Raw genomic sequence first — 24,420 nt, forward strand, 5'->3', positions numbered from 1 at the left:
AGGGACATAATTATATTGAAAGGGAAAATATATTGTGTTAAGGATATAAGACATGCAGATCGCCTAAGCCTTAAGGAAACTGTAATAAAGTAATAAAAGATTGGTCAGGCACACGAAACTAGGGACATAATTATATTGAAAGGGAAAATATATTGTGTTAAGAATAGAAGACATGCAGATCGCCTAAGCCTTAAGGAAATTGTAATAAAGTAATAAAAGATTGGTCAGTCACACAAAACTAGTGACGTAACTATATTGAAAGGGAAAATATATTGTGTTAAGAATATAAGACATGCAGATCGCCTAAGCCCCAAGGAAATTGTAATAAAGTAATAAAAGATTGGTCAGGCACACGAAACTAGGGACATAATTATATTGAAAGGGAAAATATATTGTGTTAAGAATAGAAGACATGCAGATCGCCTAAGCCTTAAGGAAACTGTAATAAAGGAAAAAAGAGAGGTCAGGCACACGAAACTAGGGACATAATTATATTGAAAGGGGAAAATATATTGTGTTAAGAATAGAAGACATGTGGATCGCCTAACGACACTGTAATAATGAGAAATGACAACAGTAAGACAAAATAAATAAGAAATGTCGATAATAAAAATGAAAAAGCCAATAAACTATAAAGAAATGACAACAGTAATATTAATAAAGACTTAAACCAACAATAATATTACAGAAAATGAAAAAAATAACAACAATAATAATAATAATAACAAAATTTACATCGACATCCAAAATTCAGCCAGTAATACAACTTTTCTTAGACTCCAATAATAATAACATTAACCAAGTCTTCAATAATTTCTCGCTCGCCTTTGCTGCGTTCTTTTACACAAATAATTTTCGCCCGGGAAATTAGATCACTCATATTAACGCTCCTGGTAATTTTCCGTGCCGTGAGATGCCTGAGAGACGCTCGGTTAATTGTTCTCCTGCTAATTAGTTTTGCCGCTCATTTTGTTGTGTTGTCTTTGTTTATTATAGAAGGTGGGGAGAGAAGAGGAGCTGTTTTGTCTTCGCTAGGGTCAATTTTTAAACCCTTTGCTGAATTATTCCTCAATCGTTCTGCTTCATCTTGTTTCTATGATGAGGAGGGTGAAGGCGAACAGTTTGTCTTCATACCTTAACCTTGTCTTCCCTTCGCACCATAAACATCTTTTCTTCTATTTCAACTTGTCGTAATGTCTTCCGTCCCATAGATAGTGGGGGCTTCGTGGTGCAGTGGTTAGCACACTCGGCTCACAACCGAGAGAGCCCGGGTTCGATTCCCGGGCGGAGTGGAAAAATTTGGGCGGCTTTTCCGATACCCTACGTCCCTGTCCACCCAGCAGTGAATGGGTACCATGTATTAATTGGGGGTTTTGTCCCGTCTCCTGGGGTCTGTTCCCTTCTATAATTCCTTCCCCTTCTGTCTCTCTCCAGCATATGACCACAGATGTTGCGCCGACTAAACGAAACTTTCCAACTCTCCCACAGATAGTTCTTGTAAGGTGGAGAGAGAGGAGCTGTATTGTCTTCCTGAAAATAACTTCCTTTTTTCTGAATTTCTTTTCCTCTGTAAAGTATCGTTCTACTATAACTTGTCCTCATGTCTTCTACAGATAGTATTTCAGGTGGAAGGAGCCAGAGACCTGTTATTGTCTTCACTGCAACGACAACTTAATATTTTCTTGCATGCCTTTCACTATATAAACACCCCTCCTTCTTGAACGTGTCTTCTTTGTCTTCCCCCCCAGATAGTATACAAGGTGGAGGGGGGAGAGGATGGGGGCAGACCAGCAGTTTTGTCTTCTGGAACAATTAACTTCACAATTTTAGCTGATTTTCTTCAGTGTAATTCAACGTGTCTTCTTTTTCTTCCCCTCAGATAGTATACAAGGTGGAGGGGGGAGAGGATGGGGGCAGACCAGCAGTTTTGTCTTCGCTGGAACAACTTTCACTCAAACATCACCTCAGCGTTTGAGTCCTTACGAGATGATGAGGATTTTGTCGACATCACGCTGGCCTGTGAGGGTCGACAGATAAAAGCCCACAAAATGGTTCTCAGTGCCTGTAGTCCATACTTCAGAAGTTTGCTAAAAGTGAGTACTGGAGGCTTGCTTTAATGTGTGTCTCTGTGTGTGAATGTGTGTGTGTGTGTGTGGGAATGTGTGTTTGGAGGTGGGGTGATCTGTGAGTGTGTGTGTGGGTTTGTTTGTCTTATCTTTTTTTGGGGGGCGTGTCATCTGTTTGTGTGAGCTTGTGTGAATGTTTTTTGTTATTTATTTATTTATTTTTGGGGGGGTGGGAGTGGGGTGGTTCATGTGTGTGTTTGTGTGTGTGTGTTTTGGTGAGTTGATTCTGTTTTATTTTTCGTATTTGTGTTTCCTGGAGTGTAGAATGTGTGTGTAATTGATGTGTTTTCAAGAGGTGTGGAGTGTATGTTTGTGCTCGTGTGTGTGTGTGTGTGTGTGTGTGTGTGTGTGTGTGTGTGTGTGTGTGTGTGTGTGTGTGTGTGTGTGTGTGTGTGTGTGTTTTAGTATGTTGACTGAGTGCGTTTGGTATGCATTGCTTGGTGAATATAAAGTCTACTGCAATGGGTGTGGCTGTGTGTGTGTGTGTGTGTGTGTGTGAGAGAGAGAGAGAGAGAGAGAGAGAGAGAGAGAGAGAGAGAGAGAGAGTTGATAGTATACAGATTGTTACAGATTTTGCACACTGAAAAAAAATGCAAAAAAAAAATATATACAAAAAAACACAATTTCAGCTTCATATTTAAATGCCCAAAACTAATCACCTTCATTACACCCTCTTTCTTCCCTTCATTTCTCCCTTCATCCATTCATCCATCTTCATTTTCTCCTCTTCTTATTCCTCTTCTATTGCCATATATTTCCTTTTTTTCTTGGGTTTCTCTCCATCCACCTTCCTCATTTTCCTCCTCCTCCTCCTTCTCCTCTTCCTCCTTTGGCTGTTTTCTTTTCCTTCCTTATTCCTCTTCCTCTTCCTCCCTTGCTGCTCTCTCCTCTTCCCCTCTTCTCTCCTCTAATCACTTCTCTCAACTCTTTCACCCCCTCCTCCTCTTTCCTCTTCTACTTCCCTTCCTCTCCTTTCTCTCTTTTACTCACTCACCTCCAACTCTTTCTTCTCCTCTTTCCTTCCTTCTTCCTCTCCTTTCTCTTTGTTTTCCTCCTCCTCTCCTTCCTCTCTTTCCTCCCTCCCTGCCCTCCTCTCCTACTTCCCTTCCTCTATTTTCTCTCCTTTGCTCACTTATCCCTAACTTTTCCCTTCCTTCTCCTTCCTCTCTGTTTTCCTCCTCCTCCTCCTGTGTCTCCCCGCCGTAGGGTAACCCGTGTCAGCATCCTATAGTGTTCCTGAAGGATGTCACCTTCGCCAACCTCACCTCCATCCTGGACTTTATGTACCACGGCGAGGTGAATGTCTCCCACAATGAGCTGGCCACCTTCCTCAAGACGGCGGAGGCGCTGAAGGTGCGGGGCCTGGCAGAGGACGAGAAGAAAAAGGTGAGGGCGAGGTGCTGGTGCTTGTGGTGGTGGGGTGAGGAGGTTCTGTGAGGGTGGGGGGTCGTGTGTGTGGTGGTGGTGGGGGCAAAAGTGGTAGAGGAGGTGGTAAATGTGGTAAAATGGTAGAGGAAGGGGAGAAGGAAGATGGGGTTGATGAGGGAGAGGGAGAATAGAAGAGAGGACAGTGTGTGTGTGTGTGTGTGTTTGTAGGGCTGAAGGAATCGTAATCAAATTAAGGGCCAAATCCTTTACCATCTACTTGACAAAATGAACCTAATCAAATTTGTGGCCTAGTTCAGAGGGGGGGAGGGGGGTAGGCAGGCGCGTTACATACACACAGGCACACACACAGCAAGTAAGTACACACACACACACACACACACACACACACACACACACACAGCATCCCCTTATCAGCAGCAGCCTGTTATCACCCGCGGGCAAAAGACGTAACCTGATGCGCTTGCCCGCGGCGCCGCGCGGTGCACCTGTCCCGCCACACACACACACACACACACACACACACACACACACACACACACACACACACACTGACCTCTGCCCTTTCCCCCCCCAGGACGCGGAGGGCTACAATGAGAGCAGCTCTCCCCCCCCATCTCGGGGCGAGCCCCCTGACCCGGGGTCGTCGCCCCGCCCCGAGGAGGGCGGCAGCGCCCCCGACACCCACCTGAGCGGGGACTCCCCCCAGCCCCCCCCCTCCAAGAGGCAGCGGCGGCGGTCGGCGGCGTCGCTGCACTCCGCGGAGGACAACACGAGCGAGACGGTGCTGAGCGAGGGTCAGCGGGACTCCTCGGCCTCGGTGAAGAACGAGCCGCAGGACTACCCCGAGGACGAGGACAACATGCTGGCCTCGTCCGCCCCCGCTACCCTCGAGCCGCAGGACCTGATCAAGGCCGACCTCGAGGACCCCGACGACCGCTCCTTCGGCCCCTCCGACTCCGTGACCATCAGCCGCAGCCAGGCCGCCATGCAGCAGCTGCAGGAGTCCTTCGGCTCCTTCCTGCCAGGCATGGGCCAGGCGCCCTCAGGGTTCCTGCCCCAAGGTGCTACAGACCTCCCCAGACCCCCGCCCTACCCCCTCGAGGGAGTGCAAGGTGAGTGTGCCCCTGTGTGTGTGAGTGTCTGTGTCTGTCTGTCTGTCTGTGTATGTGTATGTGTGCATGCGCATGCCTGTCTACACCTGTGTGCGTGCGTGCTTGGGAATTGAGAGGGATGGGTGTGGTCCATTGAAACACACACACACACACACACACACACACACACACACACACACACACACACAGACACACACGTGGGCGGGTGGGGAATTCAATGCTTCCAAGATAGTGTACACATACGCACGTGACAGAGAGAGAGAGAGAGAGAGAGAGAGAGAGAGAGAGAGAGAGAGAGAGAGAGAGAGAGAGAGAATGTATACCAGAATCAGGTTGTGGGTGACCTTGAATTACTTTATGCAACGGTAATATACAGCGAGAGAGAGATTTACATGCTTGCTAATTCCTTTGTTTGTTTTTCCGTGTTTGTTACTCACATATATTCTGGTGTTTGTCCCTTCCCTCCTTCCTTCCTTTACTGTCATATCTTTGCCCCTTTCCATCTTTTTCTACTTTCTTTCCTCTTCTATTTCCCCCCTCCCATTTTCTTTTCCTCCCTTTATCTTTCCCATCTCCTCTCCCTCCCTTTCTCCTCCTCATCTTGCAAACGCACATCACTTCCCTCCCCTCATCTTCCCTTCTCTCCCCTTTTCCTCTCCCTTTCTCATATATATCCCCATTCCTCTCCCTTTCCCCTCCGCCCCATCCCTCCCCTCATCCTCCCTTTTCCTCTCCCATTCTCATATATCTCCCCTTTCCTCCCTTTCGTATCTTCCCTTCCCTCCCCTCATCCTCCCTTTTCCTCTCCCTTTCACATATATCTCCCCTTTCCTCTCTATCTCCTTCCCTACCTACCCCTATATCTTATCTCACACACCCTTTTCTCCTCTCCCATTTCCCTCCTTTTCCTCTTATATCTAATCTCACACTCCCCTTCATCCTCCCTCTTCTCCCCCACCCCTTCACCGCACCACTGACTGACCCTCCCTTTCTCTCTCTCCCTCTCCCTCTCCCTTGGTCGCAGGTCTCCCTCCCGGTATCTCAGCGCTCCCTGGCCCCTCCATGTCGCAAGGTGCTAGCCAGGAAACCGGCCAAGGTATGTACCGATTCTGCCGTTCCGTTCCCTTGGCGTCGCTGGTTCACCGTCCGACGCGCCCTCTGCTGTGTGTGTGTGTGCCCGACCTCTCCTGGAATATGCGGTGCCGTATTCCTGACACCTTGCTTTACACTACCTTTGCCAAGACCGAGACCTTGTTTTTTGTTGACTTTCCTAATTTAGCCTTGCCTTACGACTTGGTCATATTTAGTTTTTTTTTTTTTTTTTTTTTCGTGGTTATTTTCGCTTATAGTCTTGCTCTTTTTTTCTCCTTTTTTTTCATCCTGTTTTTTTTTTTTATGCTTTTCCTGTCACTCAAACCATCACATTATTTTTTTTTCTTTTTCTTGTTTATTTATATATTTTTTTTAACTTTTCATATTTTCTTCTAATCATGTTTTTGTGTGTGTCATTCCTTACCTCTAGCCTCATCTTGCCGTAGGTTACTTTTTATTATTATTTTCCTTTCACACCTTGTTTATTTACCTCAACCAAACATCATTTAGTTATTTATTTATTCACTTATTTATTCACCTATTTATTCATTTGTTTATTTATTCATTTCTCTTCCTTCCTTCCTTCCTTCCTTCCTTTTTCATTCTCATTTATTCATTACCATTACCATCATGATTTTCTACTCCTTCCCTCTATTTTTTTTTTTACATCTTACCTTATTTATTTCTCTCTCTCTCTCTCTCTCTCTCTCTCTCTCTCTCTCTCTCTCTCTCTCTCTCTCATTAAAATACTCCATCCTCCTCTCCTTCCATTCTTCCTCCTCAACGAGTTACCATTGTTACCCATACTCCTCCTCCTCCTCCTCCTCCTCCTCCTCCTCCTCCTCCTCCCATTCCTATTCCTTTCCCTTCCATCAGTCACTCGGGCGGACAGCGACGGTGAGCCAGCGGCCTTTGAATGTCTTGAGACCAGAGTGATGTTTTTGTTTTGTTGTTTTGGTTTTGTCTGAAGGTAAACAAAAGGTGCGCGCTCACGTACCTTCCCTTACCTTACCTGTTAATTGTTTTCACCTTAATTGCTTTTCCTGATGATGATGATAGTGAAGTTAGTGATGGACTGCTCTTGTTGTTGTTTACTTACTTTTGTTTTGTCATTTTCTGGTCTCGATTCATTCCTAATTAAGTTTTTTCCTTATGTCCGGTTTAGTGAGGCAGTTACTAGGCCTATGTGTTGATAAATTATTAAATAAACTAAATAATAATAGTGAAATAAAGGAATAATTGATCTGGATACAGGATGACAATATGTATCGAAATTCATATATATTTTACTAACTCCATTTTTTTAATATTTTTTTTCATCTACCAACACTTGCCTTATTCACTGCCTCACAAAACCGTCTTTACTATTATATTTATCTGAGGGGGAGGGAGGGGAGTGGAGGGGAAGGCTGGGGGGCGGTGGGGGTGACGGGGTAAGGAAGGAGAGAGGAGAGGAAGGAGCTGCCGTGAAAACCAAAACAAATGTCACTTCACTATTTGCAACGGGGTGACAAAACTGTGTATGCCTTTTCAACGGGGTAGCAAAACAGTGGTCAATGCTTTATTAATGGGAAAACATGATATTGAAAGGCTATAACAGGATAACCAAAACACAGTAAGACATTTTAACTGGGTAACCAAACACTGAATGGTACTTTAAATAGAAGGAAAAAAGAACGATAAGTATTTTTGAAGGGGGAACTTATGTAAAAACGGCACTTGACAGCTCCGTACCGTACCCTCTCCTTCCCTTCCTCCTCCTGCCCTTCTCTCCCTCCACGCCTTCCCTCCTCCCCTCCCCCTCTTCCCTCCCCCTCCCTTTGTGATGGTAGTCATATCTCTTGGCCCACTTACGCTCCTTACTCTTAGTCTTGATTTAGTTGAGAAGGTAGATATTTTTCCATTTTATATATACTACTGCTATTACTATTACTATTACTACATGATGTCTTTTATATATACTCTGTTTTCTACTACTACTACTACTACTACCACTATTTCTATGCTATGGGGTTGTCTAGACCACCCCCACCCCCCTTTTTTTCCCCTTCTGGCTGGTTATGTCCTCTGTGCTTCTGTGTGAGAGAGAGAGAGAGAGAGAGAGAGAGAGAGAGGAGAGGAGAGGAGAGGAGAGGAGAGGAGAGGAAATAGACCGTTCAAAACCACAAGCATAACAACGTCCAGTACACACACACACACACACACACACACACACAGCACACACAGCACACAGCACATCACACTACACGCACACAACACCTTGATATGTACGTGTATGAGTACCTGAATGTGTGTGCGTGCGTGTGTGTGTGAGCCAGCCAGTTGCATTTTCTCTCTCCTCTTCATCTTTCTGGGGTCTTGAGGTTCTCTTCTGCTCTCTTATGTGTGTTTGTGGGCCACGAACACCCCGGCAAAAGGGAGAGGATGCCCCCCTTAATAACCCCTCCCCCCTCTAATTTGGATACATCTTATGGTGAGACTCCCCCTGTTGTATCCAGTCTAGTCTCACCTTGCCCCGTGTGGTCTGAAATGATGGAAGTTTTCAAGGTTGGCGTCTGTAGTAAATATATATTCGTTAGTAAATATACATATATGGATTGATTGACGGTTGTTATTTGCGGTTGTGTGGCACTGAAGTTGATGTGTGTTTGTTTTTATATTCTGTTTGTTTATATTACTGGACTGGCGGAGTTGAAATACCCTGGAATGAATACTAATCTAAGTGTCACGTATTTTAACGGGGTAACAAAACAGTGAATGGCTTTTTATAACAATAACGAAAGACTGAAAATTGAGGCTTATATATACTGTTTTGAGTGAGTAATGAGATTGAAATACCCTGGAATGAATACTAATCTAAGTGTCACGTGTTTTAACGGAATAACAAAACAGTGAATGGCCTTTTTTAACTGAATAACGGAAGACTGAAAATTGAGGCCTATATATACTGTTTTGAGTGAGTAATGAGATTGAAATACCTTGAAATGAGTGCTAACTTTAGTCACACATTTGAACGGGATAACAAAACAGTGGATGGCCTTTTTTAACTGAATAACGAAAGACTGAAATTTGAGGCCTATATATACTGTTTGAGTGAGTAATGAGATTGAAAAACCTTGGAATGAGTACTAACTTGAGTCACACATTTGAACGGGATAACAAAACAGTGAATGGCTTTTTAACTATACTGAAAAAGTGGAAATTGTGTCTTCTATAATGCTGTATTGGCTTATATGAGGCAAAATACCTTGGAGTAGAATAACAAATTAGTGTCACGCATTTTAACAGGATAACAAAACAATGAATGGCTTTTTAACAATACTGAAAGAGAGAGAAATGTGGCCTCTAATGCTGGAGTGAAATAACCAACTAGTGTCACGCATTTTAACGGGATAACAAAACAATGAATGGCTTTTTAACAATACTGAAAGAGAGAGAAATGTGGCCTCTAATGCTGGAGTGAAATAACCAACTAGTGCCACGCATTTTAACGGGATAACAAAACAGTGAATGGCTTTTTAACAATACTGGAAGAATGGAAATCATGGCCTTTATTTGTATCGCTGGACTGGCTTGTACGAGTTTAGAAAAAGGGTAACAACTTAAAGGAAGGTGATTTGAGTGCTCACACCAACATTCGGTAAAGCTTTCGTAGAGGTTGTGTTGTTCAGTGTCTCCATGGGTACTGTTATGTGCCTAGTGATAGTTTGACAAGGCTTCTCCACCATTAACATAAAAACACTCTTGCGAACACGACTCGTCTTCTTTGTGGCCTTAGAGCATAGTTGTTTTGAGGTCCGTAAACGTCTCGGAAAAAGGGGGCTGGGAGTTGGTCGGCCTGAACCTCCTCCCACTGACAAGCTAGCGGATTGTAACAAGTGTTCTGACCTCCTGTGGTATATTCTACAACGACTGTCCCGGCCGGAGTGGAAAACAATTGGGCGGCTTTTCCGATACCCTACGCCCCTGTCCACCCAGCAGTGAATGGGTACCAGGTATTAATCGGGGGTTGTCTCTCCTGTAATTCCTTCCCCTTCTGTCTCTCTCCGGCATATGACCACAGATGTTGCGCCGACCAAACCAAACTTTCCAACTGTTCCCTTCTCCTATAATTCCTTCCCCTCCTGTCTCTCTCCGGCATATGACCACAGATGTTGCGCCGACTAAACGAAACTTTCCAACTTTCTACTACGACTACTAATATTAACCAGTGTCGTGTTGGAAATCTATGCTGAGAAGAACGAGATGATAGAATCGTAGAGTGGAGAAAGGGAAATACGTGTAACAATGTGATTAGATGCGAACACAAACAAAGAAACGAAGAAGATATAACGTTGTGGAGATGAAGTTTGAAATTGTAAAGGAAAATCGGTTGATAAACGTGAAGTAGACAGTAACGATTAATAGAGTAAGCAGAGGGGAAATTCTAACCGTTTTAAGACTGGAAAAATGTAACCTCCAGATGAATAGTGGTAATTGTAATCATGTTAGAGGTGAAAATAAGCAGAACAAAAGAACATTCTAGAACCATTAAGATAAACAGGTTGCATTATTGACGAAAAAAGGGAAAGTTATCACGAATTACCACTGTAGGAAAAAGGAAATTCTAACCGTTTTAAGACTGGGAAAATGTAACCTGATGAAATAGTGGTAATTGTAATCATGTTAGAGGTAATAGGGAAGAGTAAATGTAATGAGAGGTGAAAATAGGCAGAACAAAAGAACATTCTAGAACCGTTAAGAGAAAAAAAAGTTGCATTATTAACGAAAAAGGGGATACGGGTGAAGGGAATGGCCGAGGAAGGGGGAGCTTGTGATACGGGTGAAGGGAATGGCCGAGGAAGGGAGAGATTGTGATATGGGAGAAGGGAATGGACGAGGAAGGGGGAGCTTGTGATACGGGTGAAGGGAATAGCCGAGGAAGGGAGAGATTGTGATATGGGAGAAGGGAATGGACGAGAAAGGGAGAGCTTGTGATACGGGTGAAGGGAATGGCCGAGGAAGGGGGAGCTTGTGACATGGGCGAAGGGAATGGCCGAGGAAGGGGGAGCTTGTGACATGGGTGAAGGGAATGGCCGAGAAAGAGAGCTTGTGATATATACCTAACCTTATCTTACAAGGGAAAGCTAATCTAATGCTGTCAAAAGAGGTTGGATAAAAGGAATTATACAACCGTTTAAAGAAGTACCCCCCAAAAAATAAAAATAACGTTATAATTGTGATATAAAGAGGGACAAAAACCGTTAAAGAAGACGAAGATAAAAAAGTGAACGCGATGCTCAATTAGAACGAACCTGATCACCTTTTTTTTTTATATCAACATCCCTTGTCTTATCGCCCTCTCGAGACCGGGTGCTACTGCCCTTAATACAAGTGGTGTGTTCACGGTAAGGAATGCTTGCCTGTGCGTGGTCAGGATTCTCATAAAGTGTGATTGTGATGTTAATAATTGAAATAGTAATAACGATGATAACAAATCGAAATAGTAGTAATAGTGATATCTGGAATGCAACTATAGTCAACATAAACCTAAGCGTGTTTGCAAGCTGAGTGCTGATTGGCTTCTGCTATGGCTTCCAAGTTTAATCTCTGTGTTTATCTCACGCATCACTTTCTGCTCATCTGCACTGAGCTGACGAACACGCTTAGGTTCATGTTGTCAGCTTGGGTCAGACTTAACCCGGTAGCTGCAGGGATCATATTTCTTAAACGCCCTTCCCTCTAGGCGAGAATAATGAGAAAAAATCATCACTCACGCAAACCATTTCATAATATATATCAACGCATTTGTGATCAGTTTATGCATCATCTATTTTTGGGGGTTTATATCATGACAAAAATGTGGCCCGTCTCTGGTACACGGTAAAGCCACAAATTTGGCCCGTCGCTGCTACACGGTAAAGCCACAAATTTGGCCCGTCGCTGCTACACGGTAAAGCCACAAATTTGGCCCGTCGCTGCTACACGGTAAAGCCACAAATTTGACCCGTCGCTGCTACCGGGTTTAGTGAGCAGACCATAGTGGCAATGATAAATGGAATACTAACTAGGATTGAAATAGTGAAAATAATGATCACTATACCCGACGAGAGCTGGCGGGTAATGGTACTGATTTGAAAGAGGTACCGTAGCAGAGAGCGAGAGATAGTAGGCTAGGCTATGACACGGCAGGTTATATTTAGTAAACAACAGCCAATGAGCGACGCAGATCAGATCAGGTATGGTCCCGGGATATGCCTTTTCAACGGCTCCCAATACCCCGTCACCCAAGCAATGATGCCAAGTCCGCGAATCTACCCCTGAAGGATTCGGCTAACTGGAACCGACTTTTTTTTACATAGGGCAGCAAATCGAGTTAATACATGTTTTTAATGACTCAGTGTTGCGTAATTAACTAACGAGAGAGGTCTTCAGTAAAATCCAATTAATTAACTAAAAACAATAAAGAAATATCGCAGTAAAACGTGATTAGAGAGGGAAAGTCGTAGTAGAAACTGTTGCTATATTAAAATAGTTGCCGTAGAACTCGGAAACATTGAAAAGTCGTAGTAAAACCGAATTAACGAGAAAAAAGTCGTAGTAAAGCCCAATAAACGAGAAAAAAGTCGTAGTAAAACCCAATAAACGAGAAAAAGTCTTAGTAAAACCCAATAAACGAGAAAAAAGTCGTAGTAAAACCCAATAAACGAGAAAAAAGTCGTAGTAAAACCCAATAAACGAGAAAAAAGTCGTAATAAAACCCAATAAACGAGAAAAAAGTCGTAATAAAACCCAATAAACGAGAAAAAAGTCGTAATAAAACCCAATAAACGAGAAAAAAGTCGTAATAAAACCCAATAAACGAGAAAAAAGTCGTTATAAAACACAATAAACGAGAAAAAAGTCGTAATAAAACCCAATAAACGAGAAAAAAGTCGTATTAAAACACAATAAACGAGAAAAAAGTCGTAGTAAAACCCAATAAACGAGAAAAAAGTCGTAGTAAAACCCGATAAACGAGAAAAAAGTCGTAGTAAAACCCGATAAACGAGAAAAAAGTCGTAGTAAAACCCGATAAACGAGAAAAAAGTCGTAGTAGAACCCAATAAACGAGAAAAAAGTCTTAATAAAACCCAATAAACGAGAAAAAAGTCGTAGTAAAACCCGATAAACGAGAAAAAAGTCGTAGTAAAACCCGATAAACGAGAAAAAAGTCGTATTAAAACACAATAAACGAGAAAAAAGTCGTAGTAAAACCCGATAAACGAGAAAAAAGTCGTAATAAAATCCAATAAACGAGAAAAAAGTCGTAGTAGAACCGAATTAACGAGAAAAAAGTCGTAATAGAACCGAATTAACGAAAGAAAACCGTAAAAAAACTATGAACCGGAAAATAAGTCGCAGAAAAGACGGTGAACGAGAAAAAAGTCGCGGGATAAACGAATTAACTTACAAAAAAAACAAAATAGAATCGTTTATGTACAATTATTCAAAGTGGTACCATTGCTTTGTGGCACTGTATTGGCGCCACCACCACCACCACCACCACCACCTGGGCCACCGAGCCTTTCCGCGCACCTGTGTCACGCTAACGAGCCCTTCTATGGTGAGCCCGATAACCAGGTGTGCGCAGGTGTTCTCTCCTCTACCCTCCGGAAAGGACTTATTGACTAACTGCCTTGATAACACGTCCATAGATAACGCTCATTCCTCTATTATTATTGTTATTATTATTATTATTATTATCATCATTATCATCTATTAGTATTATGGAGTTTTTGTTTTATTTATTTCATACAGCTAAAGTCTTGGGATAGTTTAGGTTAGGTATATATCACAATTTCTCCCTTCCTCGTCCATTCCCTTCGTCCATATTACAAGCTTCCCCTTCCTCGGCCATTCCCTTCACCAATATCACAAGCTCTCCCTTCCTCGTCCATTCCCTTCGTCCATATTACAAGCTTCCCCTTCCTCGGCCATTCCCTTCGCCCACATCACAAGCTCCCCCTTCCTCGTCCATTCCCTTAGCCCACATCACAAGCTCTCCCTTCCTCGGCCATTCCCTTCACCCATATTTCAAGCTCCCCCTTCCTCGGCCATTCCCTTAATCCTTATCGCGTTATTTAGTATGGTAATGAGACGCTGACCACCTTCTATACTGTTAGTAGTTACGAATTTAACTTTGCCGTCTCTAGTAAGATTGACGTTCCGGAAAATAAAAGACGTAATCGGATCGAGAGAAAAACAAGTGTTAACAGCACAAAAACTGTGCTAGATCGGCGTCGCATGACCCTCCAACACCCCCAACAATTTATATTATGCACTTAAGGGTTTAAAATGGAAAATGCAGGAAAGTAAAGGTGGCGCCACTATAAACACTTGCCTGCGCCACAACGGGCTGGGGCCGACCATCAGGCCCTACTATGAAGGCCTACCGGCACCACAGGCCAACACGTAAAAAAAAAAAAAAAACTTTGTAATGCCATGTTGTAGGGTTCATCAGGGCTAACAAATGTTATTATGCAATGTCATGTCTGCACTGCATGGCTAAGCCAGGAAAACAACTTGAACAGAGCAACAAGAATATGGACAATCTGTCGATTGGCGTCTGCGACGCCGATAAAAAGGTGACCAAAAATAAGAAATAAAAAATAAAATAACACTTCCAGCAAGAATAATAAAAAGCAGGATACAAAAACATGTATAGGTGCGTTCTTTTGTGTGTGTGTGTGTGTGTGTGTGTGTGTGTGTGTGTGTGTGTGTGTGGCGGGGTTACTGGATCCGCCACGGTGCGTAGGAGGTGATAAGGGTGGTGATGGCGTCGCGTCTGTGATTGTGGGTCAGCGTCAAGTAATACATAGTCCATAGTCTTACACGTATCAGACTCCCATCAAGACTATTTTCCGAGGCCTCCGAGAAGATTAACCGGGTTCTCATGGGCGGATTAACATTCAAGACGCAGAGGTCGTGTCTAACTATCACAAGCATCACAAGACAGTCGATGGAAATCCCAGCAACTCCCATGAGCGTCCTTTCAAACCGGCCAACTTAGGTGGCGATAGGTTTAGGAATATGGGCTCGGTAATGGCCGCTCCGTAGTAACCAAGGGCATATATACATTACCAAAGACCAAGGACTGTAATCTGCGTGTTTATCATCATTACTAGACGCGATAGTGAGTTTTTTTTATATATATTTCATGAAAGTATAGATAACAGGCTAACTTAGGTGGCGATAGGTTTAGGAATATGGCTAAGTAAGGGCCGCCCGTAGTAACCAAGGACTGTAATCTGCGTGTTTATCATCAATACCAGACGCGATAGTGAGTTTTTTTAATATATTTTTTATGAAAGTATAGATAACAGGCTAACGTAGGTGGCGATAGGTTTAGGAATATGGCTAAGTAAGGGCCGCTCCTGGGGGCTTCGTGGTGCTCACAACCGAGAGAGCCCGAGTTCGATTCCCGGGTGGAGTTGAAAAATTTGGGCGGCTTTTCCGATACCCTACGCCCCTGTCCACCCAGCAGTGAATGGGTACCAGGCTTTAATCGGGGGTTGTGTCCCGTCTCCTGGGGTCTGTTCCCTTCTATAATTCCTTCCCCCTCCTGTCTCTCTCCGGCATATGACCACAGATGTTGCGCCGACTAAACGAAACTTTCCAAACTTTCCAAGGGCCGCTCCGTAGTAACCAAGGACCGATTATGCATTACCAAAGACGTTTTTATCATCATTACCTCCCGCGATAGTGAGTTTTTTTATATATATTTTTATGAAAGTATAGATATTCACAATCTTGACATGGCGTTCACATATACGTCGAGGCTATAATTCTAGGTTTGTCTGCTTGAGAAAAGAGAATACAGGAGTTGATGTTTGGGTACAGGCTGTGTCTATCCGCGTGGTGTGGGCACAGGAGGGGGTGACGTCACAGGTGGGATGCTGCGTTGATTAGCACCTGTGTGGTCACCGGGAGGATGTGGCGGCGCCGCACCCTGATAACTGTGTGTGTGTGTGTGTGTGTGTGTGTGTGTGTGTGTGACAAGTAACAAAATGAGGAGGATGCTAATAATAAAAGTGATGACATAGAGATAAAAGGTAAATGCGTAGTCCTCCATGAGAGAGAGAGAGAGAGAGAGAGAGAGAGAGAGAGAGAGAGAGAGAGAGAGAGAGAGAGAGAATGTAATCTAACCTCGACACACCTAAAAAAATAAAGTAGAAAAGGATTGAAATAAAATAAAGTAACAATCAACCAGAGAGAGAGAGAGAGAGAGAGAGAGAGAGAGAGAGAGAGAGAGATAACGGATACTTACCCACCACAATACTCAAAAGCCAAGGAGACGGAGATGAACACTAAGGCCATGCGCATCTTACCATACCCTCCCCTAACTTAACCTTTACTTACGATAACTTATAAGAAAATCAAAAGCATAGCATCGCACTGTCCTATACCCGTTTGCGATAACCTATAAGAACACCCAAAGCATAACACTACACTATCACACCTGCGTTCTTGTGTTAGCGCTAAATCGCTAAATATAATAATCACAAGTGCCCCTTAAGGAATAGAAAATGGGATGTCAGCGCAATGGTCGGTATCTCACAGACACATCCATCTCTCACATCAACTATATCTCAAAGCCGAAAATGAGATTAGTCGGGTTGTAATGAGTGTTTTTTGAGGCTCATGGTACAGAAGAAGGGTCAGACTACCACCAGGATCATAGAACTACCCCTGGAAATGCCCACAGCAAATATGAAAGCCTTGTCAAATATGTGTTCTTGAGCGTTGAAATGTTAAACTACCACCAGGATCATAGAACTACCCCTGGAAATGCCCACAACTATGAAAGCCTTGCCAGTATGTGGTCTTGAGCGCCGTTATGTTAAACTACCACCAGGATCATAGAACTACCCCTGGAAATGCCCACAACAACTATGAAAGCCTTGCCAGTAAGTGTTCTTGAGCGCCGTTATGTTAAACTACCACCAGGATCATAGAACTACCCCTGGAAATGCCCACAACTCTGAAAGCCTTGCTAGTATGTATGCTTCGGCGCTGATATATTAAGCCACTTCTGGGATCATAAGACTATCCTTGGAAAAGCCCACAACTTTGAAATCCTTGCCAAATATATGTGCTTGGGCGACTAAATTTTAAACTACCACCAGCATCATAAAACTACCCATGGAAAAGCCCACAACTCCGAAAGCCTTGCCAAATATGTTTGCTTGGGGGACTAAATTTTAAACTACCACCAGCATCATAAAACTACCCCTGGAAAAGCCCACAACCTCCAAAAACGTTGCCAAATATATGTGCTTGGGCGACTAAATTTTAAACTACCCCTGGAAATGCCCACAACTCCGAAATCCTTGCCAAATATATGTGCTTGGGCGACTAAATTTTAAACTACCACCAGCATCATAAAACTACCCATGGAAAAGCCCACAACTCTGAAAGCCTTGCCAAATATGTGTGCTTGGGCGACTAAATTTTAAACTACCACCAGCATCATAAAACTACCCCTGGAAAAGCCCACAACTCCGAAATCCTTGCCAAATAAGTGTGCGTGGGCGACTAAATTTTAAACTACCACCAGCATCATAAAACTACACATGGAAAAGCCCACAACTCCGAAATCCTTGCCAAATAAGTGTGCGTGGGCGACTGAATTTGAACCTATCACCAGCATCATAAAACTACCCTTGGAAAAGCCCACAACCTCCAAAAACGTTGCCAAATATGTACATGGGGGACGAAATGGCTAAAACTAGTTATGACCCAGTGTGTTTAGAAACGTTTGAGATGAGAGCAGCATCCTAGTAGCGTTTCACAATTTGGAGCGGATGTCAGTCAGTCATAACATCCCCTACAGGTGCTATTCATTGTATTTATGGTAATGACGCCATCACGAGGTCCCTCAAAGCAAGAGTAACACGTAGATTTGAACCCCATGAAAGAGTAACTGTTGGAACCATCGCATCTATATTCAAGCAATGCACAGTCCGCTCCAGTCATATAAAAGCCAGTCTTAATCGCCTCAAAGATGATAGGACTAAGTGAATGGAAAAGCATATTTGAACCCCTGATAGAAAAATTGTTGGAACCATCGCATATATATTCAAGCAATGCACAGTCCGTTCCAGTCATATAAAAGCCAGTCTTAATCGCCTCAGAGATGATAGGATTGAGTGAGTGGTGAACCAGTACCCAGTCAGAGGCAGTAGATGTAGGCAAAGCGAAAGAGTAAAAAGAAGTACCCAGTCGGTCAGTCATTCGAAAAGGAAATTGAAAAAGGAGAAAGTGGATACCCAGCACCCAGTCAGCCAGTCAGTTAGCCAGTCAGAAAGTGAAAAGCCACTATCCGTTAGAAATTGAAATTGAAAAATAAGAAAATTAAGATAGGAATGAAATGAAAGATACAAAAATAGAGAAAGATATATCAGAAAGTGAAAAAGCAATATCCTTTAGAAATTGAAATAGAAAAATAAGAAAATTAAGATAGGAATGAAATGAAAGATACAAAAATAGAAAAAGATAAATTTGAAGACCAGTCCCAACCAGTCACAATTAGCCAGTCAGAAAGTGAAAAAGCCAATGTCCTTTAGAAATTGAAATAGACGAAAAAGAAAAGAAAATTGATAGAAAATGAAATGAAAGACACAAAAATACAGAAAGATAAAATTTAAGAGAGTACCCAACCAGCCTCCAGTCACACCCAGTCAGAAAGTGAAAACCCAATATCCTTTAGAAATTGAAATAGAAAAAAAAGAAAAAAATTAAGATTGAAAATGAAAGATACAAAAATAGAGAAAGATAAATTTGAAGACCAATATCCAACCAGCCACCAGTCACAGTTAGCCAGTCAGAAAGTGAAAACCCAATATCCTTTAGAAATTGAAATAGAAAAAAAAGAAAAGAAAATTAAGATTGAAAATGAAAGATACAAAAATAGAAAAAGATAAAACTGAAGACCAGTATCCAACCAGCCACCAGTCACAGTTAGCCAGTCAGAAAGTGAAAAAGCCAATATCCTTTAGAAATTGAAATAGAAAAAAAGAAAAGAAAATTAAGGTTGAAAATGAAAGATACAAAAATAGAAAAAGATAAATTTGAAGACCAGTCCCAACCAGTCACAGTTAGCCAGTCTGAATGTGAAAAGCCAATATCCTTTAGAAATTGAAATAGAAAAAAAAAAGGAAAATTAAGATAGAAATGAAATGAAATGCTAAAATAGAGAAAGACATATTTAAAGACCAGTCAGCCAGCCAGCCAGCCAGTTCGTTACCCATTCCCTTCACTAGTAACAAAAGGAAAATGCCTCCCATGTTTTTCTCTCTCAGTAAAAGGAAGAAAAGATCGTCTAACTAAGCTTGATATGAAGTAGAAGAAAAATATGGGAGATGTAAACAGAAAGCCAAGTCCTCAGCCACTCCTACACTTACTTAGGTCGTAAAATATATAACTTGAATACGCCTTCCTTCAGTACGAGAAAGGAAAGACAGTAAACGGGTCCTCTCATTAAATAAAAAAAAGAAGAGAAAAAAAGAGAAAGTTGAGAAAGAAAACGTCATCCAACTCGTAAACACACAAAAAAAGAGAGAAAGAAAAAGATACGTCATCCAACTCGTAAAGAAAAGAAGAGAAAGGAAAGACAGTAAACGGGTCCTCTCATTAAGTAAAAAAGAAGAGAAAAAAAAGAGAAAGTTGAGAAAGAAAACGTCATCCAACTCGTAAACACACAAAAAAAGAGAAAAAGATACGTCATCCAACTCGTAAAGAAAAGAAGAGAAAGGAAAGGAAAAGAAACGTTATCCAACATGTATATTACCTGTCAGTGCCTCAGAACCTTATGATATAACAAAGCAATAAAAAGAAATGTAAAACTATATATAGGAGGAAACTAGACCAAGTATCCTGAATTATAACTTTAAAAAAAATAGAAATGATTGACTGAAAAACAAGCCAGATCCTTAAAACAAAACGAATAGAAAAAAAAAACAAGATAAAAAAATGAAATATAGAAGTCCAGTATCCTTGAAAAATATAAATAGGAAAAAAATGAAGAAGAAAAGCCAGTATCCTTTAGAAAAAAAAATAATAATAAAGAAAAAAACGCTAATAATCTTCAAAACTTCCAAAACAAAAGACCACAAACAAGACGCATTAGAAAAAAACAATGACAATAACAACAACAAAGAGTTCAAAATAGCCAAGTTCCCCTTTCTAATCCCCCCTCATTACCCCCCAGCCCCCTCTCCCCCACGCCGCGGTGTTCGCTGTAGTCTGGTATAATTATGTACTAAAGGATTTTTACATATATAAACATAAATCTATATATTTGGTCAGGAGGTTAACCCCATTTTTGTAGCCTTAAGAATATACCATGGGAGTCACCACCGTGGGCACCCTCTTGTACACCCACCCTGTACATCCCACCCTGTACATCCCACCCTCACACCCACTCATTCCCATTCTCCCTTCCCTCTCCCTGTCCCATGATCCTTTCCTCTCCCTTCCTCGGTCGTGGCTCCCTGCAACTGCCCATTAAAACAGTGAGTTGGGCGGCCTTTGTGAAGTATTAAAGTTATCCTTAAAAAGAGCGAGAGAGAAAAAATAAAAGGAGATGGATTTGCCTCCTCCGTTGCACTATTAAAGAAGTGGTTGATTGTGATGATTTATGAAGGAAATTGATTTGTTGCTTTGTTTTGTTGAGTGTTTTTTTAAAAGTTTGATTCATGTGGTTACTTACTTACTTGCTTTGTCCGGCATTTTGTTTTTGTTTTGTTTTTTTGTTTATTGTAAAGTTCGTGGTTGTTATGCTCATTATTAGACTTAGAGCGCGTATTTCCGGCTAAGTTTATTTTTATTTGTTTATTTATTGAAAGATTGGACTATATATATAAATTTCTTGTCGCGATTCACAAAGTCACGGTCATAGAAAACAAACATTAGAACTTGCATTTAAATTTCAACGTTCAAAACCTAAAAACCAGACATGTACCAAACCCGAGGCATACTTGCTGTTTTAATTCCCAGGTAAGGTCACGGGCAGTTGCACCAGTAGGATATATTATGACACCATGTGACACCCCCCATATAAAAAAAAGATATCCCGAAAGAAATTCTATATATAATCTTGTCTCCATGATATACTCTGAACTCATTGGAATAAGAGAGAGAGAGAGAGAGAGAGAGAGAAAGAGAGAAAGAGAGAGAGAAGGAAGGAAGGAAGGAAAAGTGAATATTTGCAGCCATTCTTGAAGTTACACAACCTCGAGGCAGATATGTCTTGTTGGTGTACAGTATATTTGAGAGAAAGGAAAACTGTGTTGGAGAGAAAGTTTGTGTTGTTGTGTACATGGAAAACAACGAACACATCACCCACTTACGCACGCACTTACTGAATTACAGACAAACTGATTTAGAGACACTGCAAGGGAAGGAACGGAAGCTTGTTTGCGATTGTTTACTTGTTTTCTTCTCTTGGTTTTGTTTGTGTTTTGTTCTTTGCGGCGTCAGAATGTGTTAGTCAGTATTGCTTTTGTTTTTTGTTAATATTACTTTTATGATTATTGTTATTTATTCAAGGAAGGTTAAGGAAACAACTACAAACATTAAAGCATTTAGCCGTCTTCTGTTTGCTTATTATTATTATTATTATTATTATTATTATTATTATTATTATTATTATTATTACTATTATTATTTCCGCCATTGCTTGCTGCGAGTTGCTTATCACGGGAAAGTTATTGAAACACACACACACACACACACACACAAGTTACCGTACATACACACACGAAGGGGTACACATGCGCGCACACACACTCGTACACACACACCCACACACGCGTACACACATAAAAAAGTATAAATTCTGGGAAGCAAATACTGGGAAATTTTTGCATCAAGTAAGACTGTTGTTTCTTGGAAGGGGATTAAGTGAGCCGGTGATGGTTGAGGGGGAATGAGAGGGGGGAATACCCGGGAAATGCAGGAAGGAAGAAGGGAAGATATAAATGTAAGAATGTAAGATGTCCGCTAACGTCTGTGTGAAGGATTGGAAGAGTGCAATGGTGATAAGTAAGAATGTAAGAAAGGAAAATGGGAAAATGGGAAAACAAGTAGCAACGCCTGTGAAGGAATGAAAGATGGAAGATTATGGAAAAACGGGAGAAGAAAGGAAGGAAAGATAAGTTAAGGAATGGAAGATGGAAGAGAAAGGAAGGAAAGATGGAAGATTATGGAAAAACGGGAGAAGAAAGAAAGGAAAGATAAGTTAAGGAATGAAAGATTGAAGATTATGGAAAAACGGGAGAAGAAAGGAAGGAAAGATAAGTTAAGGAATGAAAGATTGAAGAGAAAGGAAGGAAAGACGGAAGATTATGGAAAAACGGGAGAAGAAAGAAAGGAAAGATAAGTTAAGGAATGAAAGATCGAAGATTATGGAAAAACGGGAGAAGAAAGGAAGGAAAGATCAGTGTAGGAATGGAAGATGCTTTAATAAGGGACAAAATACAACACAAATGGTATGAATGGGTATGGATAGGTGGAGCAATGGATGTAGCTGCTCCTGTTTGTGTTGTGGTGGAGTGGAACAGGTTTGGCAGTCATGCGGTGATTGTTAATACGATAGACGCCTCAGTTGAAGTCATGGGTTGTGAGGATACGTGGTGTTAGGTATAGAGGAGCTGCCCTGGGTACTACCTTATGTATACTTCTTATGTTCTTACGGGATGATTGCGGATTCAATACCAAGAACGATGAAAAAACTCCTCCCCCCCAAAAATGAATTCGAAGTCGGAGCAAAAACCAATCCCCTTAAAAATGTAATTCAGTCCCTTGGAAGTTATTTTGAGCAAGCAAGACAAAAAAAGTAGAGATGGACAGAAGCAAACCACGCCCACATTATCACACTGACCCACGAGAGAATGCATGAAAAGTTAAAAAAGTGAAAATCAAACAACTAGAAAGATTTTAAAGGGTTTTAAATAAAGGAGAAAGGTTTTATTAAGTGCATCTCCGTAAAGGAGAATGATTTTGGGGAGCATTTCAGTAAGGAAGAACAATTTTAAGAGCTTTTGGACAAGAGGTAGAATTTTCACTTTATCCGAGTAAGGGAGAAAGCATAAGAATGATTTTTAAGAGCATTTCAGTACGTGAGAAAGCAAGGGAGAGATTCTTAAGAGCATTTGAATAAGGGAAGCAGCGTAAGAAAGTTGAATTCTTGAGTAAAGTAGAAAGATATTGAACAGTTGAATAAGGGAGAAACGCCATAATGAAGCATTGAAATAAGGGAGATATTGCAAAATCATTTAAGTGAGGGAGAGAGAACACAAGAAATCATTTTAAGTATGTGAGAAAGGAAGTTTTTAAGATCACATAATCACACCAGTACCATTGAAGGCAGAGGAAGGGAGTGAGTCTGATCCGCGGTTATTTTTTTATTTTTTTCATTTCCTTAATTGAGGGAGAGACCGCAAGAAAGCATTTTGACTTCAGAGAGAGAAAGGAAGTTTTTAAGATCACATAATCACACCAGTACCATTGAAGAGAGAGGGAGTGAGTCTGATCCGCGGTTATTTATTTATTTTTTTCATTTCCTTAATTGAGGGAGAGACCGCAAGAAAGCATTTTGACTTAGTGAGAGAAAGGAAGTTTTTAAGATCACATAATCACACCAGTACCATTGAAGGCAGAGGAAGGGAGTGAGTCTGATCCGCGGTTTTTTTCCTTTTAATTGAGGGATAGAGACCACATAAGCAAGCATTTTGAGCAAGAGAAAGGAAGTTTTTAAGATCACATGATCACACCAGTACCATTGAAGGCAGAGGAAGGGAGTGAGTCTGATCCGCGTTTTTTTTCCTTTTAATTGAGGGATAGAGACCACATAAGCAAGCATTTTGACTTCAGAGAAAGGAAGTTTTTTAAGATCACATAATCACACCAGTACCATTGAAGGCAGAGGAAGGGAGTGAGTCTGATCCGCGGCTTTTTTCCTTTTAATTGAGGGATAGAGACCACATAAGCAAGCATTTTGAGCAAGAGAGAGAAAGGAAGTTTTTAAGATCACATAATCACACCAGTACCATTGAAGGCAGAGGGGAGTGAGTCTGATCCGTTTTTTCCTTTTAATTGAGGGATAGAGACCACATAAGCAAGCATTTTGAGCAAGAGAGAGAAAGGAAGTTTTTAAGATCACATAATCACACCAGTACCATTGAAGGCAGAGGAAGGGAGTGAGTCTGATCCGCGTTTTTTTTCCTTTTAATTGAGGGATAGAGACCACATAAGCAAGCATTTTGACTTCAGAGAAAGGAAGTTTTTTAAGATCACATAATCACACCAGTACCATTGAAGGCAGAGGAAGGGAGTGAGTCTGATCCGCGGTTTTTTTCCTTTCTACCGTTTCAGGAGGCATCAAAGTACGCTTCAATCGGCCATACAGTTGTACAGTCTGTGAGTTTAGCACGTTTTGCCGGCGCGCTTTCTCCAAACACCTGCTTGAGACGCATCCCGCCATCAAGGTGTGCGATATGATCAAGAGAAAGAAGTAGACGAGACAGGCGAGGGAGGCGCCCCCACACACACACACACACACACACACACACACACACACACACACACACTTACACATAGACACACACACGCATTTGCTTTCCTAGTTCACGTATCATACATGTATTCTGACATTTCCCATACATACATGCACACATATT

The 24,420-nt window shown here is 41.7% G+C and overlaps 1 protein-coding gene and 5 long non-coding RNA genes across 25 annotated transcripts in view; 4 read left to right on the forward strand and 2 right to left on the reverse strand.

Moving 5' to 3' along the window:
- Positions 1-24,420, forward strand: part of LOC127010059 (broad-complex core protein isoforms 1/2/3/4/5-like) — a 104,001-nt gene that overhangs the window by 14,638 nt on the left and 64,943 nt on the right. For all 20 annotated transcript variants that reach the window (XM_050883858.1, XM_050883857.1, XM_050883861.1 and 17 more), the window contains exons 2-5: positions 1,880-2,093; positions 3,333-3,512; positions 4,090-4,627; positions 5,652-5,723. In XM_050883858.1, the coding sequence (XP_050739815.1) occupies positions 1,908-2,093; positions 3,333-3,512; positions 4,090-4,627; positions 5,652-5,723 (976 nt within the window). In that variant the 5' untranslated portion in view covers positions 1,880-1,907. The remainder of the gene's footprint in view (positions 1-1,879; positions 2,094-3,332; positions 3,513-4,089; positions 4,628-5,651; positions 5,724-24,420) is intronic.
- LOC127010066 (uncharacterized) lies at positions 5,930-8,979 on the reverse strand. Its single transcript, XR_007762838.1, has 2 exons — positions 8,835-8,979; positions 5,930-8,697 (listed from the first exon to the last, which is right to left on the reverse strand). It is a non-coding gene; the product is annotated as an uncharacterized LOC127010066 (long non-coding RNA).
- Positions 8,717-12,738, forward strand: LOC127010061 (uncharacterized). Its single transcript, XR_007762833.1, has 3 exons — positions 8,717-10,212; positions 10,420-12,570; positions 12,665-12,738. It is a non-coding gene; the product is annotated as an uncharacterized LOC127010061 (long non-coding RNA).
- LOC127010069 (uncharacterized) lies at positions 13,696-16,720 on the forward strand. The gene is made up of 2 exons (XR_007762840.1): positions 13,696-14,750; positions 14,927-16,720. It is a non-coding gene; the product is annotated as an uncharacterized LOC127010069 (long non-coding RNA).
- LOC127010065 (uncharacterized) lies at positions 16,853-17,518 on the reverse strand. Its single transcript, XR_007762837.1, has 3 exons — positions 17,378-17,518; positions 17,061-17,287; positions 16,853-16,989 (listed from the first exon to the last, which is right to left on the reverse strand). It is a non-coding gene; the product is annotated as an uncharacterized LOC127010065 (long non-coding RNA).
- Positions 23,357-24,171, forward strand: LOC127010063 (uncharacterized). Its single transcript, XR_007762835.1, has 3 exons — positions 23,357-23,490; positions 23,625-23,760; positions 24,024-24,171. It is a non-coding gene; the product is annotated as an uncharacterized LOC127010063 (long non-coding RNA).

The sequence above is a fragment of the Eriocheir sinensis genome, chromosome 42 (genome assembly GCF_024679095.1).
Source record: "Eriocheir sinensis breed Jianghai 21 chromosome 42, ASM2467909v1, whole genome shotgun sequence".
Lineage (NCBI taxonomy): Eukaryota > Metazoa > Arthropoda > Malacostraca > Decapoda > Varunidae > Eriocheir > Eriocheir sinensis.